The 16,940-nt window shown below is 48.5% G+C and overlaps 2 protein-coding genes across 4 annotated transcripts; both read left to right on the top strand.

Moving 5' to 3' along the window:
- The first annotated feature begins 968 nt into the window (after positions 1-968).
- On the top strand, positions 969-7,596 carry LOC148334529 (uncharacterized). 2 transcript variants are annotated; one of them, XM_088299442.1, is made up of 5 exons: positions 969-1,355; positions 1,472-1,554; positions 2,135-2,172; positions 2,426-2,485; positions 5,087-7,596. In XM_088299442.1, exons 3-5 carry the CDS (start codon positions 2,137-2,139, stop codon positions 5,942-5,944), a joined length of 954 nt encoding a protein of 317 aa, XP_088155568.1. In that variant the 5' UTR covers positions 969-1,355; positions 1,472-1,554; positions 2,135-2,136; the 3' UTR covers positions 5,945-7,596. The 2 variants fall into 2 exon arrangements, with proteins under 2 accessions (XP_088155568.1, XP_088155567.1); XM_088299441.1 differs by lacking the exons at positions 969-1,355; positions 1,472-1,554; positions 2,135-2,172; positions 2,426-2,485 and adding exons at positions 3,163-4,237; positions 4,494-4,531 and having other exon boundaries at positions 5,051-7,596.
- Positions 7,597-8,600: 1,004 nt separating this feature from the next.
- On the top strand, positions 8,601-16,249 carry rfwd3 (ring finger and WD repeat domain 3). Of its 2 annotated transcripts, none has more exons than XM_088299452.1 (13): positions 8,601-8,896; positions 9,846-10,096; positions 10,311-10,564; positions 10,681-10,730; positions 10,804-10,989; positions 11,755-11,846; positions 11,929-12,043; positions 12,154-12,382; positions 13,864-14,014; positions 14,231-14,407; positions 14,844-15,058; positions 15,205-15,419; positions 16,027-16,249. In XM_088299452.1, the coding sequence occupies exons 2-13, from the start codon at positions 9,846-9,848 to the stop codon at positions 16,168-16,170; spliced, it is 2,079 nt and encodes a 692-aa protein (XP_088155578.1). In that variant the 5' UTR covers positions 8,601-8,896; the 3' UTR covers positions 16,171-16,249. The 2 variants fall into 2 exon arrangements, with proteins under 2 accessions (XP_088155578.1, XP_088155577.1); XM_088299451.1 differs by having other exon boundaries at positions 8,602-8,896; positions 10,675-10,730.
- The last annotated feature ends 691 nt before the right edge of the window (positions 16,250-16,940 follow it).

Here is a 16,940-nt window from a genome sequence, read left to right as displayed (position 1 = left end):
GTTGCTGGTCATTGTAATGTTGTCGTTATATTATTGAGCTGTGGATGGTGACCCAAATAAGATCCTCGATAGAAGTGATCGCAATGAGCTTCCTCTGCCGGGTGTCCTGCCTCTCCCTTCGAGAAAACCTGAGAAGCTCACTCAACCGAGAGGACCTCAGAGTTGAGCAGCTGTTGCTCCATGTTGAGAGGAATCGGATGAGGCGGCTTGGGCATCTGATCAGGATGGCTCCCGGTTGTCTCCCAAGTGAAGTGTCCCGGGGAACGTCCACCCAACACACGCTGGAGAGGCCTCGTCTCCCGGTTGGCCTGAGAACGCTTTGGGTTGCCCCAAAAGAGCCGGACAAAGTGGCTGGGGGGAGGGAAGTCTGGGCTACCCCGCTTAGGCTGCCGCCCTCGAGGCCTAACCGAAAATTAGTGGAAGGTGACTCGATAGGACAGATGAAACGCTGCAGTTTGATTGAGCGACTGCGACTGACGGAAGCGCGAAAACGTAAAAGTGGATTTGGCAAGAACCGCCATGCAAGTGCACACTTGGAGTTTTTTTGGGCAGAACTTAAGGAGACAGAGTCTCCCGGAGAACAAAACAGCAGCAAAAGGTGCGGTGAGGAAACTACTTTGAGCTGCAAGTGTCAGGCTGGACCTTTCGATTCACAGCTCGTCACCATAGGCGACGAGGGTGGGAACGTAGAGCAACGGGTTGGTTGAGAGCTTGGCATTTGGGTTGAGCTCTTTCTTCAGCCGGCAGACTCACGCAGATTTGACTCGCTGACTAATCCTTCTGTCCATCTTCCTCTCCATTCTTTCCTTACTTGTGAACGAAATTCCGTTCCTTCAACTCTTCCCCCTGGGCCAGGAGATCATCGCTAACCCAGAGAAGGCACCTGACCCTTTTACCACTGAGAACCATGAACTCCGAGGTGAAGGTGCTAATTCTCCTCTCAATTGACTGAAACCGCTCCAGCAAAAGTTGATGATCTCCACTTGAAGAAGAAAACACAACCACATCATCTGCAAAAAGCAAAGTGGATCCCACACAGATGGCCAGAAACCACGTCCGTAAAAACTTTGAACAGAATCGATGACACAGGCCCGCCTTGGCAGAGTCCAACCCTGACTGGAACTGCAAGCGGACAATGGAGACAAAATCCTGACACCGTTTGTACAGGGGGCAAACAGCTCATTTTAAGGGTCCAGAACCCCGGTGCACCACCCTCCGACTCGCCGAGGCACACAGTGCAACTTCTTGTCGACTGCTTGGCAAAGCGCTTTGGTGCAGGACTCGACTGAGTGCGCACAGGTGGTCTGCTGGTCCACGGCCAAGACGAAAACCTCCTGGCTCCTCCTGAATCTGAGGTTCAATAGCGATGACTCTGGTCGTCCGCCCCCGTCATGGGACAATTCACGACGGCTTTGCCACGCTCGTATTCGTCAGGTAACTTTTGTTGTTTTCTTTTGTTCTCGTGAAGCAGGAACTGAGAATTGGTCAGACAGGTTCATCCAGCTTGCAGACGCCACTGCTGGTTTGTGATTTGTTGGCCACACAAGAAACAAGGTAACTATTATTGTGCTATAATAATAATAATAATTTGTTTCTTTTTTTTTTGTATGTCCCGATGTTTTCGTTTGTCTGAAAGCTTGTTGCCGGTTAGCACAATTGCCTCACAGCTCCAAGATTTCGTCTTTGAATCTTGGCCCCAGTCCACCTGCAGTGTTTGCAGTTCTTGCGCTTGGGTGACGCGTTCCTCTGGCACCCTAAAAACATGTTATTCGTTAGCTTCATGGAATTCTGAAAATTACGAACTGGCATTTGAATATTGTTTTGTGGATTTGATATCAAAATCTGAATCCGAATCCGAAAGCCCTTTTTTGTCATTGTGCTCAGTGTGCAACGTGATCGGAGAGCTCCCCTCTCCAGTGCAATACAACAAATTAAAGAATTAATTAATTGAATTAAAGATATCAATTAAATTCATTCAAGATGAAATGATGATATAGGAAATAAATATCAAATGAAATCAATAAAAGGTAAGGGTAGTTGGGTGCGAGAGTTCAGCATGGAACTCTCTGAAACTGGTTTTCAGTATGTTAGTCTCAATTTGCATACATGGCATTTGATCTGCTTGACATTTCAGACATGGCTCGGAATAACGAAGAATGGGAAGAAGCCAACGTGAGTACACATCATTGACTTGTGCGTGTGTGTGAGTGTGTGTATGACGTGTCTTTGATGAATTTTTGGTGTGACAAAAGCAGTTTTTCTTTGTAAGGTGTCAAACTTTCAGTGTTGGTGTCAAAATAGTTTTCTATATTATGTCTTTGAGGTCAAAGTGTTTCTTGTGTCAAATGAGTGCGTAAAAGTTCGGTCGGGTGTTGTGTCTTTGAGGTGTCAAAGTTCAAGGGTGTTGTGTGCGCCTGTGTGTCAGGAGGTGATGCTGGGAGATATCGACTTCATCCTGCATACGTGCGAGGAGGTGTACAATCTGGTGGCGAGGGCCATGTCCCACAGATGTCGCTTCCAGGAAGTGTGCGAGCACGTGCGTGTTTTGGAGGATTTGGTGCTGAGCATCAAGCAGCAGCCTGAGAACGCCACGCCTGACGTCAGGATCGCCCTTGTCGACGTGGCCCGTTGTCTGGCAAATGCAAAGGACTTCCTGGCCAAAGTTTCCAGAGCCAGCGCCATGGTCAGCTTCCTCAAGTCCGCCACCACCGAGTCCAAGTTCCAGGAAGTCAGCTGGAAGCTCAGCGAGAATGTGCGGCAGCTGTGCGAGGCGCTCCAGATCAGCGGCAGCGGCGTTCGACAGGAGGGCCCAAAGTCCATCAGTGCTTGGAAACCGATGCGGATGGCCGCCGACGAGGGTGCGGATGCCGGGTGGGGCGAGTCACCTTTGCCAACTCCCCCCATGTCGTCACATTGGCCTGCCCCCATGTTCTACAGCGCCACTGCAACCCGTCCCGTTCTAACGATCCCGCTCGTCCTCTACCAACCCCCCTCCGAAATGGTGACCTCCACCGTCATCAGCTACAACCGCACCCCCTCTCGCTCCGCCCTGAACCTGGCGCAGCAATACGCGTCGGTGCCAACACCGCTCATGGCACCCCGTCATGTGATGAGTGGCTCGTTACCAGCGCTTCTTTCATTTGTCCCACCGCATTAATAATAATAACAAAAACAATTGTGTGTTGATGTATGTTTTGAGTTTCAACCTCCCACCACTTGGGGGCGGTGTGGTGTCAATTAGCCACAGGTCTCAATAATCCAGTGCTTCTCAAATAGCGGGGCGGACAAGTTGATCAGGCTGTGCCACGCCCACCTCAGTGTGGGCGTGGCTAAAGCAGGAACTCATTTTGAATGGCTTAGCTTTCCAAATTCTTCCGCGTTTGTGTGGCCGCTGATCAACAAGAGCTCCTTGAACTCGTCATCCCCTTTCCTGAACGACGACCCCGGGCTCACATTTGGAGGTCCTGATTCTCATCCCAAAACGCTTCACGATTGGCTGCGAACCGCTCCGGTGGTCCAGACCGGACCCCCGCACAGATGCCCACAAATCCTCTTCTTGTACCGTATTTTCCAGACTATAAGGCGCACTTAAAATCCTTTAATCTGCTCAAAAATCGACATATGACATAAAAAATATAAAGCATGAATGCCGATTGGAAGTGCAATGAAATTTGACTTATTTTCTGTACTGGTCCGCGTCCGTTAAGGTGCAGTGGTGCGCCTTATGGCCCGGTGCGCCTTATTGTCCGAAAAATGCGGCCGGTTAGGAGCAGACTCTGCGACAAAGGACAGCCTTGGCAAAGTCCAACCCTGACTCAAAACTGATCCAATTTACTGCTGGCGATAGAAACCGAACACCAGTCAGCTTGTATTAGGGGTTTCCGTCCACCATTTCCTCGGTGCACGCCCTACAACTCCCAGAGGCGCACAGTCCAAGTTCTAGCAAGTCCCCAAGGTACATGTCGACTGATTGGCAAAGTGCAAAGCAGCAACTGAGAGCCTGCGGAAGGTGCAGAGGTGGTCCACAGTTCCGCAACAAAAACGAAAACCAATTTGGTCCTCCTGAATCCGAGATTCGAGGGCGACGCCCTCATTGTGTCGTAAGTCACAGAAGTCATATATCAGGGCCGCCTTTCTTTTGGTTTCACATCAGCCGAGTGGGAAGCCGAACGAGATCAGACGAGTTCCTCCACTTCGGGGCACCACCGCAAGCAACGAGTTGAGCCCCCGTCTGAAGGTGAACGAACGCTTTTTTGTGATTTGCTCTTTTTCAAACTCGAAAAGCTTTCGAATTTGCGGAGAAATGTCGACCTTGTCAGACGACGACAATATGGAAAATGCAGAATTCGGTGAAGGGCGGCAATTTTTGTCACGTGATACGTCCCCCCCAAAAAATATTTTGAGATCCATTGTGTGAAGTCTGTTCAACGCTCGCACATTTATTTGTGTTCTTCTAAAGTTTTGTCTCGCATGTGTGACGTTTGATTGGCTAGGTTTTCCCGTCATGAGCGACGGCATCCAAGAAGTTGGCGTGAGTACACAATATCAGTTTTCACTTTCATTTTTGTGTGTGCGTGTATACATCGGGCCTCATTGACTAATAAATGCAAAACAATGTTCTCATTCTGCGCAAAAGTTGAGCACATATGTAAAATCACGGCTGCCGTTTCCTTTCCAACATAAAAAATGATTTTTTGTGAATTGTCATTTTTTTTAAAAAAATAAAAAGTTAGTACTAAGACAAAGTCTTAAAAAAATCTTTACAGACTACAGAAATCGAACATTTACTGTTGAGAGGCTGAAATTGTAGCGAGAATTTGGCATTACGCACGGTCGCTAACGATTAATCGATGGTCATCATTATTGATTAAATTACTAATCGATTAGTCGGCGATTACTACTCAACCTAGAAACTGATACGTTGATTCAGTTTTATTTCAAATTCAAGTTGGAGAATGTGGCAAAAAAAACAATTGAAGAGCCAAGAGGGGACAAACATTGTTCACGTGAAAATGTATTCATGAAAAAAATGTATTTCTTCTTATTTTAGTTGATCCTGGGCCTTTGCCAAGTCGTGCAGGGCCAGGTCGGCTCGGCCAAGTCCAACAAGTCTCGCTGCCAGCAGGTTCACGAGCGCGTGCGCACTTTGGAGCGGATGGTGCTGAGCATCAAGCAGCAGCCCAACACCGCCACGCCCGCAGTCAAGTCCGCCCTGGTCCAGCTGTCCCAGAGTCTGCTGGACATCACCCAGCTCATGAGCAAAGTTTCCAGCGCCAACGCCGTGGTGAGCCGCTTCAAGTCCGGCTCCATCGACTCCAAGTTCCAGGAGGTCAACCAGAAGCTGAACGACGGCGTGCAGATGCTGTCGGTGGCTCTGCAGATCAGCCAGAGCCACGCTCTCAGGGAGGGTCTGAGGACCATCGCGGCCGAGCGCCGGGCGGCCGCCGTGCCGCAGCAACCCGCGAACGCGCCATCCGCCCTCCCGCCACCCGTCTACGTGCCTCCCGTCCAATTGGCCTCCACCGCATCTACATTTGCACCCGGGAACGCGCCATCTGCCCTCCCGCCACCCGTCTATGTGCCTCCCGTGCAAATTGCCCCCACCGCACCCATCGTTGTGTCACCGGCCCCGAACGCGCCATCTGCCCTGCCGCCGCCTGTCTACGTGCCTCCCGTGCAAATTGCCCCCACCGCACCCATCGTTGTGTCGCCGCCCCCCTTGCCACCTCTGCCAACGTCCACCGTCCCAATGTTCCACTACCCCACCGTGTCCCTTGCACCTCCGTTGCCCCCCACGAATGGGTTCCAGACCGCCACAAACCTGCTGTCTTCCCCCGAGATCCAAGACGACATTAACCTGTTCCGATATTACGCCGCAATGGCGCCGGCTCGCGCGTCAACTTGGTCACGCCGTTACTCGATGAGGAATAGGTACTTCTTTTGATCCAAGCCACCAAAACCAAAATGAGGAGTGTTTTTTTTTTTTTTTTTTTTTAAACACTTTAACTTATGATAACCAAAGACAAACATAATAATATTCAAACAAACGTTCCCGAAGATGGAATCTGCAAATTTTTCATTCCGATCTAATTAGTGTTGCTCACTACCATTTTTTGGCCCCCGATACCGGTTCCGACACCTGACTGTGCGGTATACTGATACCACGCCGTTTAAAAGAGCAAAACAAAAAAAAATATGATTTTTTTTTTCCGGGGAATTCTAAAGAATTGCATACTCCCTTAGATGTGAAATCATTCAAAGATAAATCATCTCTTGTGAAGTATTTGTCGTAACAGAGTAAACAGACGAGTTTGAGCGCTCTTCATGCTCGTGAGAGTCAGACGGTTCTCGACTGGTTATAACTTTGCATCCGCGAAAAATGAACATTATTTATACACGTATTTTGGCTCCACTGAAACTTGTTGGCTCACTGTCCCGATTCTGACAATCCGGACAAGTTCGGAGGCGGCCCGCCGGGCGAGCCCACATGACGGTCAGACCCCAGCAAAGGGTGACGGCCGCCATCGCCCGGTTCAGGCGCTCTCTCGTCATCCAAACGGAATGTCTTTGGGATCTCATCACGCTTTCGTTTGCTTGCAGCTGCCGTCATTAGCGTGCCAAATATGCAGTTATGTGATTAAGACACAAAGGGCGTCGACGGTGGGTGATTTCCCGGCAAATGCTTCCTGCTCAACCAGTACCAAGGCCGATCTTTGACCCCCCCCCAAAAAAACCTATTAATATTTATCATTGTGCATCATTGTGTTATCTTGGAGGTCTAAAAGTTCCAGCCTACGGGCCAGGTTTTGGTCGACGGCACTGGAGCGCTCGGCATCAAAACTGGCACATCTTCATTTTCAGTTTCGGAAATTGGCAGACCGCGCTGTTCCGGCAAACTTGGGCCGTGTTCTTTTACACGTCCCCGACACAATTTGCTAAAAGAATGGAGCGCTGCTATAAAGAGCTTTTATCGACATCGTCTTTGGGCTGGAAATATGTCTTTGAGGTGGAAAAAAGTAGTTAAGTAAGCCAGGTTTGTCTCGGTGTGTCTTTGAGGTGCAAATGTCAATGTGGTGACTTTAAGGCGTTAACGTCTGCCTGGGTTTTATCTTTTAGTAGCGAATGTCTTGGGAATGGCAGATGTTCAAAGTGTGTCTCGGTGCGTCTTTGAGGTGTGAGTGGCTGTCTCCGTTGTGTCTTTGGGCTGTAACTATGTCTTTGTTGTGTCTTGGAGGTAACGTGAATCTCTGTCTTTGAGGTGTGTTTGTGCAGTGTCATACTTCAAAAGTATGCCTTGTGTCTGAGTTGTAAATGTGTCATTGATGTGTGCTTTATTTGAAACGTGTGCCTCTGTGTGTCTTTGAGGTGCGCTACTCCAAAAAGTGTGTATTTGTAATAAAAAGAAAACATTAAAAGCACCAGTGTTTTTTAACACTGATGCGTAAAAGTGTTTTCTATGTGGTGTCTTTGAATTCTGTGTGTTCAAGTGTACGTGGAAGGTATCAAAATTCACAAGGGTTTGTGTATGTTGCGTCTAGAAAGTATTGTGATTATGATGCCTGTTTGATCACAAAAATAAACGGAGAAAGACGAAAATTCCTTTTTTGCGACTTTTTTTTTTCAATCAAAGATCACAGTGTCAGCATTTTCTTTGTTTTTTAACAATGACAGAAAAACAGAAAAGAAATTACAAATTCCAAACCGTTCCGCTTTGGAAGACGATCGTGCATTTGCTGTGTGACGCGCGCCCCCTCTGGCGGCTCGTGACGGAATCCCCCCCCCCTTCCCATCCTGTCTGAATTGTTTAACGTTTGTAATCTTCCATAATTATATGACGACTTTACATTTATTGTTTTTGTGCTGTCTCATTTAACTTTTTGGGGGGGAGGGGGGATTTGGCAATAAACGCTAGGGAGTGACACACTTTTGTGGAACTGAGGAGCGAAATAAAATGCTTTTTCACGTAAGCGAATCCAGTGATCCGCCAGCGTGGTGCTCCTCGTGCTCCCTCTCGTGGTAGGCCAATGAATTGCCACCCACCTCGTTGAGCACGGTTGAACTTTCACGATCAATACTTTTTGGATTTTATCTTTAAGAATAGTTTGTTTTTATTTATTTTTTTTTATTTTTAAATGTCTTTCATTGAAGTCTTATGTACAATACATTTGAAGTGAATCAATACTTTAGTCAAGCGTTTCCTCTCATCATTTTAACATTTATCATATGCAAGTTAACCTATTTATTTTATTTAACATTTTTTAAATTGTTACAGTGGCTGACTAAAATATCATAACTACTTTCTACGAATACAATTTTTGCCTCTTTGGTACTTTTAATGTTGAAGTTCCTGCTTTACCTTTTCTAAAATGTCTTTTTTTTGTAATCACTTTACAATTTCACGGTTTAATATTTGGACTTTATACGCGAAAATGACCTTTTTTTATCATTTGACTTTATTGTAATAATTATGTTTCATTCTATGTTTATTTTTTAATGCTTGTCATAATTTGGGGAGATATTTCTTGAAATATTCCATCTTCGTGGAAAAAAATCTTCACATATTTTCGACTTCAGTGGCGTCAACTTTGTCCACGTCATGTACGTGTGAGACCTCTTGTCAACCACCAGCAATCTTTGGCGCAACGTCACAGGAAGTGTGTGGCGAAGCCCGGGAGAATCTACTTCCTTCCTGGACTAAAAAAAAAAAAAAACACGTCCTCCTGTAACTGACTGGCTAGCTAGTTCGGCGCTTTTTCGCACTTTTGCTTTAGGCTCTGCTGAGCTCCAGAGTCTACCCCGGCAACCAGCGACTCGCGCCGACCTCCCCGTGCCATCGTCCGAAAGCCCGCCGAGCCATGAGCTGAAACGGCGTCGGTAAACGTCGACTTCCGCACCGGTAAGAAGACGTAGAAGAAGCGTTTTATCGACTAGCGGCTAGCTCTGAAGCGTAGTTCAAAGCGACTAAGTTTAGCGGCTTCGCTTGCAGGTTGGAGGATTTATTTAAGTTGTTCGGAGTGCTCTGGGCAGAACTTCTAGGCGTAGGTCTCAGTATTGCATCTCTGCTTTTTCCAGATGATGCGATACGGTTGTTCTACTCGCTGTTATCTTCAACTCTCACTGGAGGAGGAGGAGGAAAAATAGTATTTATTTGTAATAAATTAACAAAAGTTTCACGTTTTTTTTCTTCGTTCAAAAATGACGCACAAAATACAGTGGAGCCTCGGTTCTCGAACGACTCTGAGGTCGAACAAATCGGAGTTCGAACAAAAAAATAGAGACATTCTTGCTTCGCAGTTCGAACAAACCTCGGAGTTCGAACGCCGGTATGACGCGTGAGTGCGCACGCGAGGGTGGGGGCTGAGCGGCGTACGGGTGTAAATCGCTCTCTTTCTCTCTTTATGACCAACTGTTGTCGCGTGCGGACGTGCTGCGTTTTGCTCTCGCGTTTTATATAAGTGTACGAAGGGTTTTAGCCCCTAATCATGCCTCCAAAGAAAGTCAGTGCAAGCAGCAAAGGAATGGTTTCGGTGTTCGAACAATTCGCTTTTCGAACAGGGTTCAGGAACGGATTATGGTCGAGAACCGAGGTTCCACTGTAATACAGGTTCAACGTTTAACTGTTGAGCGTGATACTAAATGGCTGAACTAATTACCCACAATGGATTTTACATAAGACGGTGTTGACGAGTAATTATTTTTCTGTAACCTACTCAAAATGAAAAAAAAAAATAAACGGATTAAAGCTGATAAAATAAAGTGCAACCATGCAGAGGAAATATAAAGTTGTATGAGTTACGTATCGGACCAAAACGTGGTGTATCTGACGTCATCAATGGGCTCATCAGATGGAAGCCATGGAGGTGGAGCCCCTCCAGCACAGCGCCACCGTCCCCACCGACGTGGTCCCCTCCGCCCCTCTCATCATCTCGGACTCGGGCAGCAGCACTGAAGTGGACGAGGATGACGATACCGGTGGCGAGAGGGGAGCGAGGGTGGCGGTCCCGCTCATACTTCCGGCCACCTGGGCTTTCAGTCAGCGGAGGGCGAGCCGAGGCAGCGCTTCTACACAGGCGCCGGCCGTGCGAAGGCGGGTTCGGTGAGTCGATTCTCCATCCGCTGGCATGTGATCTTCTGTGGGGCCATCAAACTGCTGTAAACTGTCCGCCATCAATTTTGGCAACTGGGCTTTGAAAACGGCTTACGTTAATTGACGTCGCCATCAAATGATGTCTTCCACGAACAGGAATTAAAAAAAAAAAACAGAGATTTCGCCCAAATGTATGTTCTAACTGCCTTTTATTTTTTCCCAGGCATGGCTTTCGGGTGCACTACTCCAGCCAGACGGTGGCGCCCTCCAGAAGCGTCCACGACTTCGTGCTGCGCGCCGCCGCCTCTGCCGCCGGGGCCGAGCCGCCGTCCAGCAGCACTGAGGCCAGCGAGTCTGACGAGGAAGAGCAGGCTGAGGTCGAACCAGCCCCAATTCTTCAGGCCCCGCCCACTCACCCGGGTCATGACAGCCCTGACGAGACCACACAAGCGCAGCAAGCTGCCGCTGCGCCCCCTGGTGGGTGCTGCTTTCTGATGGGGAAGAATGGCGTCTCACACGTGCTTTCCCTTCGCGCTCGTAATAATAATGACAATGCGTGGCCCTTGTCCGGCTGTTTTTGCGGTCAGCTGCAGACGGCCCAAGCGAAGGAGGTGGAGGAGACGATGCACCTCCAGTTGTGCAGGTAACAATCAGCCAACATCTTTATTTATTTTTGCAATTTTTTCAGCGTTAACTGTCATCGTCTGCTCTTTCAGCCAGCCACTGCCGTGCCGGTGTCCCAAAGCGAGGATGGCGAGGGCGACACATGCAGCATCTGCTTCGAGGCGTGGACGGCGGCGGGCGACCATCGCGTGGCCGCCCTGCGCTGCGGACATCTTTTTGGCTTCACCTGCATCCAGAGATGGTTGGCCTCTCAGCGCTCGGCTGCCAAATGCCCGCAGGTCGGTGACGTCTGCGTTTTATGCCATCTGCCTGCCGGCTGAGTGGCACGCTCATTTTCGTTGGCCCAGTTCAGTGGTGCCCTGAGATACGGCTGAGCCCCACTTAAGAGTTTCTCAAAATGCGAGCCATAGTTTTATTTTATTTTATATATTTTATTTATTTTTTTTGTGTGTTTTTTGTTGTTGTTTTGATGGTTGAGCAATAATCTCTTTTCTAAAAAAAAAAATTGGGGAGGGTGAAAATGAGCCGTTGAAGTGGCTAACGGAAAAAAAATTGAAATTGTGCACGTTTGTGATGTTGACACTGAGCGCTGGTTGAAAAAGTTGATCTTGGGCAGCCCAGCTCCATTTATTTCCTGGAGCAAGTCTCAATCGTGCACTTGTGTTCTTTGAAATGGTGTTAAGAGTTTTACAAGCTCCAGATGTCTGCTTTTGTGAGGCCATGATGGGGCCTGGATGTGATTAGGTGAAAGAGTTGGCAAAGGTGAGGCCAAGTCACGCACTTCTGAAATAAAGGTGCTCACATTTTTGGGCTTGGATCATCTCATCACCGTTCCATAACTTTGATTGTTGTGGTTTAACCTAACCTAATTTCAAAATAATATTTAAAAAAAAAAAGAAAAAACAGCAACAACAGAAATGTTGAGAAAACTCTCGGGGAAGTGCCGAGAGCCGCTGGGGTGATTCAAGTGGTCCGCGGGCGTCACCGGCGTGTGCCCAAGCGTCTGCGCAGCAGCCTCACTCGCTCTCGCGTCTCGCTCGCAGTGCAACAAGAAGGCCAAGCGCTCGGACATCGTGCTGCTCTACGCCCCCAAGCTGAGGGCCATGGACAACCTCGCGCACGAGCGCCTCAAGAGGTGAAACGCCCGACAGCGCACGTTTCCCTCCCCGCATCTTCGCGCTCACCTTGTGCGTGTGCGTGTGCTTGTGCATGCGCAGGTCTCTGGAGGAGGAGCAGTCTCTGAGGAGGAAGGCCGAGCTGGAATCGGCTGAGTGCAAGCTCAAGCTTCAGGTCATCACCAGCAAGTATGGTCAAGCTCAACAGGCGCTGCAGGTATCGGCTTCCTGTTTCCAGAGTAAAAGTCGACCGAGTCTTGCGCACTGGCCTGACGCCGCTTCTTCTTTTTTTTTTTTTCTTTTTTTTTTTTTAATTGGGTCCGGCAGGAGCTGAGAGCTTGGCTGGATCAAGCCGGTGGCAGCTCAGCCGCCGGCGCTTCATGCCCATCCTCCCCACAGCGGCGGTGTTTTCCCAGCTCGCACCTGGTGGCGCCGTACAATTTCTACGACGCCGTGCTGGTGTCCACCAACGGAGGCTGTCGAGTTTTGGCCCACTGCGAATCGCTCAACTGTCTGCTGGCCTCGCAGCCGTCGGCGCACGTCGCATTCCTGCCCGGTGAGACTGAGGTCACGCTAGCTCGCTCCCTCGCCTGTCCTCTTCCGCTTCTGCTCTTCACCGCACACCACGCTCCTTTCTGGTGAAACCTCGCTCGACATCTTCTCATCGTACTTCATCCTCCAGCACATTTCTTGCTGTCTCGTGGAGACCACCCTCTCTTTTCCTCCTTTGACTGTTTCCTCTTCCAACTTTCAGTTGTTGCAGAGAGATGCAAATCACATCGTTTTTTTTTTGTCTTCACAAGAAAATTAAAACTGCTTCAAAGCTGCCTAATTCAAAATGTTTCCAATTGTAATCCTGCAAGTGTTCTGCACATGCCGTCTCGTTACGTTTTCCAACAAGGAGGTCGAGGTTTAGTTTTTAACTGCAGTTTTTCACTTTTGTCGTTGGGAAATGTCATCAAATGCTTGCGTGGGGCAATGAGAGACGATTTTGTGTATTGGTGAATTTTAGATTCATTGAGAAAGCATCGCAAGGAGGTTTTAAACAAAAGGCGTTTTCCGTCTGCATTTCAAATAGAGGCGGGCGGTCAAAGCCTTCTGTGTTTGCGTGACATAATGAAGAAATCATGATCAGATTCTTCACATTGATGTCATATCATATCCGAATGTTGAAATTTGAGGGGAGAGTTTTTATCCAATCAGAATTCAGCTAGCTCGTGTTGCCCGGCAGGTTTCACAATACCAGTGTCACGCACTATTCGTCCGAGGTCTTTAGACACAATCGTGCAGGCATCTGTTCTGTTTTTTTTTTCCCATTGATAGACAATTGCGTTAGCCAATTAGATCGCGAGTTGGTTACAGTGAGCCTTTTGCTGAAGGTGACGAACGTGGCTTGTGATTGGCTACTCACTCGTGAGGGGGCAACGAAATGCGGAATCAACACACCCGGAAGTCGTAACTGGCGACCGTTCGAAAATCTCAAATCTATTCTTGCCTTTTTAAACCACAATGGCCAAAGGAGGGAAAAGTGAGGATTTCATTGCAGATACACTTGCGAGGCCATTTTCAAGACGGACCTTTCGAGGGAAGCGAGTTCGTCCAACACTCGCTCAGTCATGTGTAAGTTTCTTTCTGGATATTATGTCTCCAGTCGTGGTGTCCTAAATGATGGTAATATGAGGGGGATTTTTTTTCAAGTCGGACTAAGTAGCACTTCACTGAAGGCCTTCGTGTGAAATGCACGGCCCGCCACTGATCTCAACATCTTTCTGCTGAGAACACACACACGACTCGCTGCTGCCTCGTTCTTTTCCTCCTCCCTTTTCTTCTCTTCTACGCTCACATCAATTTGGGCTCGCCCTCCTGCTCCTTCACCTCGTCGTCGTCCTCTTTTACCTCGCGGCTTCTCCTCCTCCCGTTGCTCCTCCTTCGTCTTGTCGTCCTCCCGCTCGCTGGCCTCCTTCAGCTCCTTCACCTCTTTCAGTGCATCTTGCGGCGTTTGTTGTCTTCTCAAGTCTTTGTGCGTTTGCGAGGCAGGCTGGGGCGTGAAGAAGGTGAGCCTGGCACACATCAGGTCCAGCCAGTACATTCCCATCCACAGCGCTCAGATCCGAGCGTTGTGCTTCAACCGGCAGGGCGACGGACTGCTGTTGTCCGCGTCTCTGGACAACACCCTCAAGCTCACCAGGTGAGATCCGCGGCGGCTCGCTCTTGCGGCGCACGTGCAAACTTCCTGCGTGGAACTTCCAGAAAGCAACGTTCAGTTTACGACTTTCAGCCTTTGCCTTCTTGCTTGTAACTTCCTGCGTGTCGCTTGCTCCCTGTTTACTTTTCTGCTAGTCACTTCCTGTCTGTTACATCCTGCGTGCAACTTTCTGCATCTAATTGCCTGCGTCACTTGCAGCCTGCCGGGCAACGCGGTGGTGCAGACGTACAACGCGGGCAAGCCGGTGTGGAGCTGCTGCTGGTGCGTGGACAAGCCCAACTACGTTTACGCGGGTCTCAACAACGGCTCCATTCTGCTCTACGACATCAGAGACACCAGCACCCACGTGCAGGAGCTGCAGCCGCTGCGCTCCAGGTGACCGCCGCTGCTTCTCCGGACCGTGTCCAACGACTCTCCGCATGTGCCGCTCAGGCGCATAAATATCGTTGGGCTGCTATGGGGCCATTTGTGTAGCAAAACCATTTAGAAATGCATGATTGAAGTCACAAATGTGTGACAAAAATGTGCACATTGATTTGGATGCGCAACCTCATGGTTAAATGCGTACAGAAATTCGTAAGCGTGTGATCTGTACACGCTGGCCTTACATGTGACTTTTGCTACAGTCGTGCCTTGGACGAGTCACAAAGGCGTGTGGCGATTTGTAAATGCGTACCTGGAGACTTGCGAGTGGCTCGGTAGGCAGTCAGACCGCAGTGTCGTGTAAGGACGAAATCGAGTTTTGTTGTCATGATCATTTCGTAGCAGTCTTTTGTAAAAATCAACCCAAGACGCGAACTTGTTGTTTTAGGGCTCCGGTGGCGTCGCTGTGCTACGTCCCTCGCGCGGCATCCAGCTCGTTCCCGTGCGGCGGGCTGATCGCCGGCACGCTGGAGGGCGGCTACTTCTGGGAGCAGCTGGACGAGATCTCGTACAAGCCGCACATCCTGCCGCTTGAGGCCGGAAGCTGCACCGACATCCAGGTGGAGACGGAGAGCCGACATTGCCTGGTCACGTACCGAGCCGGTGAGACGCCGACGCTGTTGCCCGCTTGGGAGGCAGGGGTGGACCTCGAGAATTTCTGCAACATATGCGAATTTTCCCGAACGGGCTGCCCCGTCAATGACAACATGTCAGCGCAAAGTCAACGGCACTTGTTTTCCCGCACGCAGGCCGCCTCCACCCGACGGTGCGCTGCGTCTTGATGGCACTGACCCAAACGCCGCAGCGCGATGCCGGCGAGCCGCCCGGCTGCTCCTGCTCGCCCGTGCAGACCTTCAACGCCGGCTCGTCCTGCAAACTCCTCAACAAGAATGCCGTCTTTGCCAGCCCGCACGGAGGCGGAGCTCTGGTGTGCGCCGGCGACGAGGCCACGCAGTCCACCATGGTTCGTCCTGCAAACGCAGATTGATTCTGCTTATTTGGCCTTCAAAAGTATTCAGAGGGATGAATGGAAAAAGCCTAAATTGCCAGCAGAATGTCTCAAATCAATCTTTCAAAGATGACACATGATAAGGATTAGAATCTCAAATTTGAAAAGAAATGTGTATTCTCTAAAAAAGAATTTCCCGAATCTACTCGTGGTAACGTCACACAATCACGTTAGCTGAACCAACAAATAAGTGACGTGCTTTTTGGAGGCGCGGGCAACTTGGACATCATGACACTTTGGCCTTAAATGCCATTTCAAATTGAATGAAAAACCTTTAAAGTCCAGAATTGGACTTGCTACAAGATTTCGGAACCCGTTAATCATCTGTGCAGTCATCCCTCGCGTATTTAAGCTTCATTATTCACAAATTCTCCTTTTGTGCCAAAATGAACAATTAATGTATTATACTTTTTTATTAGATTAATTGATGAATAATGTTTTGTTTTATTTTTTGCCACACATTTGTGGCTTTTTTTTATAAATAAACCGAAGTAGCATCCATCATCTTGTAAAATGTTGCTGCGGCTTGATCTGATGGCATTCTTTTCATGCTGTTGTTGAGGTGTGGGAGGCGTCTAGCGGCGCACTCCTCCAGAGGCTTCCGGCCGACCTCCCCGTGCTGGACATCTCACCGTTCGCCGTCAACGGTGAGCACTTCCTGGCCACGCTGACGGAGAAAATGCTTAAGCTCTACAAGTGGAAATGAAAAGTGACGCTCCAATCAAAAGTCAAGGCGGCGCCCGGTCGACTTTGTTGATCATGTTGAGTGTTCAAAGGTCGGCGCTCCCCCTATGCACGTTTGGATATGGAATCCTGGAATGTTTTAACGCGATGGAAGAAGGTTTCCGAGCCTTTCGGCAGAAGCTTCGGATGTCGGAGCAGCCTCGAACTCGGCACTAGCACAAAGTGCTCATCAGTACGAGAAGTCACACTTGGGCAAATATTCCAATTCAATATACCAAAAGCCGATGTTTGTTTTATGTTTCTATTTTAAGTGAATAAAAAAATATATTTTTCAGTCTGAACTCGTTTGAACTGTTGAGGTCCAGCAAAGCTTTCTCATATAATTCAATCAAAGTAAAGTTGCGTTGTTTTTCTATGGATAACTGTCTCCCACGCTGAAACAAACATTCTCAATGTTCCCTTTTACTAAAGTACTGATCATCTTTTGAATTTTGTCCAAATTTTCTTGATTGCAGAGAAGGCCTTGACCCACTCCCACTGAATTTTAAATTGCATTTTTTTTTTATTTTGGGTGTTGTCCATTTCAAAAAGGGCATCTAATTGTTTGTAATTTTACCTTCATTGTTATGAATTTCAAGACTTTCAAAATCACGAAATTATTTAATTTCATGTTTGCCAAAAAGATCGAAGAAGTCTGTTCGAGTCAATTGGATCATTTTGTAATATTTTTTATAAGGCACTGGGAAGAGCTTTACAAACTTTTTGCATTCTCTCTTGGAACTTGAAAGAGAA

This window comes from Idiotropiscis lumnitzeri, chromosome 6 (assembly GCF_059441095.1).
Source record: "Idiotropiscis lumnitzeri isolate Australia: NSW breed Sydney's pygmy pipehorse chromosome 6, RoL_Ilum_1.0, whole genome shotgun sequence".
NCBI lineage: Eukaryota > Metazoa > Chordata > Actinopteri > Syngnathiformes > Syngnathidae > Idiotropiscis > Idiotropiscis lumnitzeri.
This window is presented reverse-complemented; position numbering and strand designations above follow the sequence as displayed.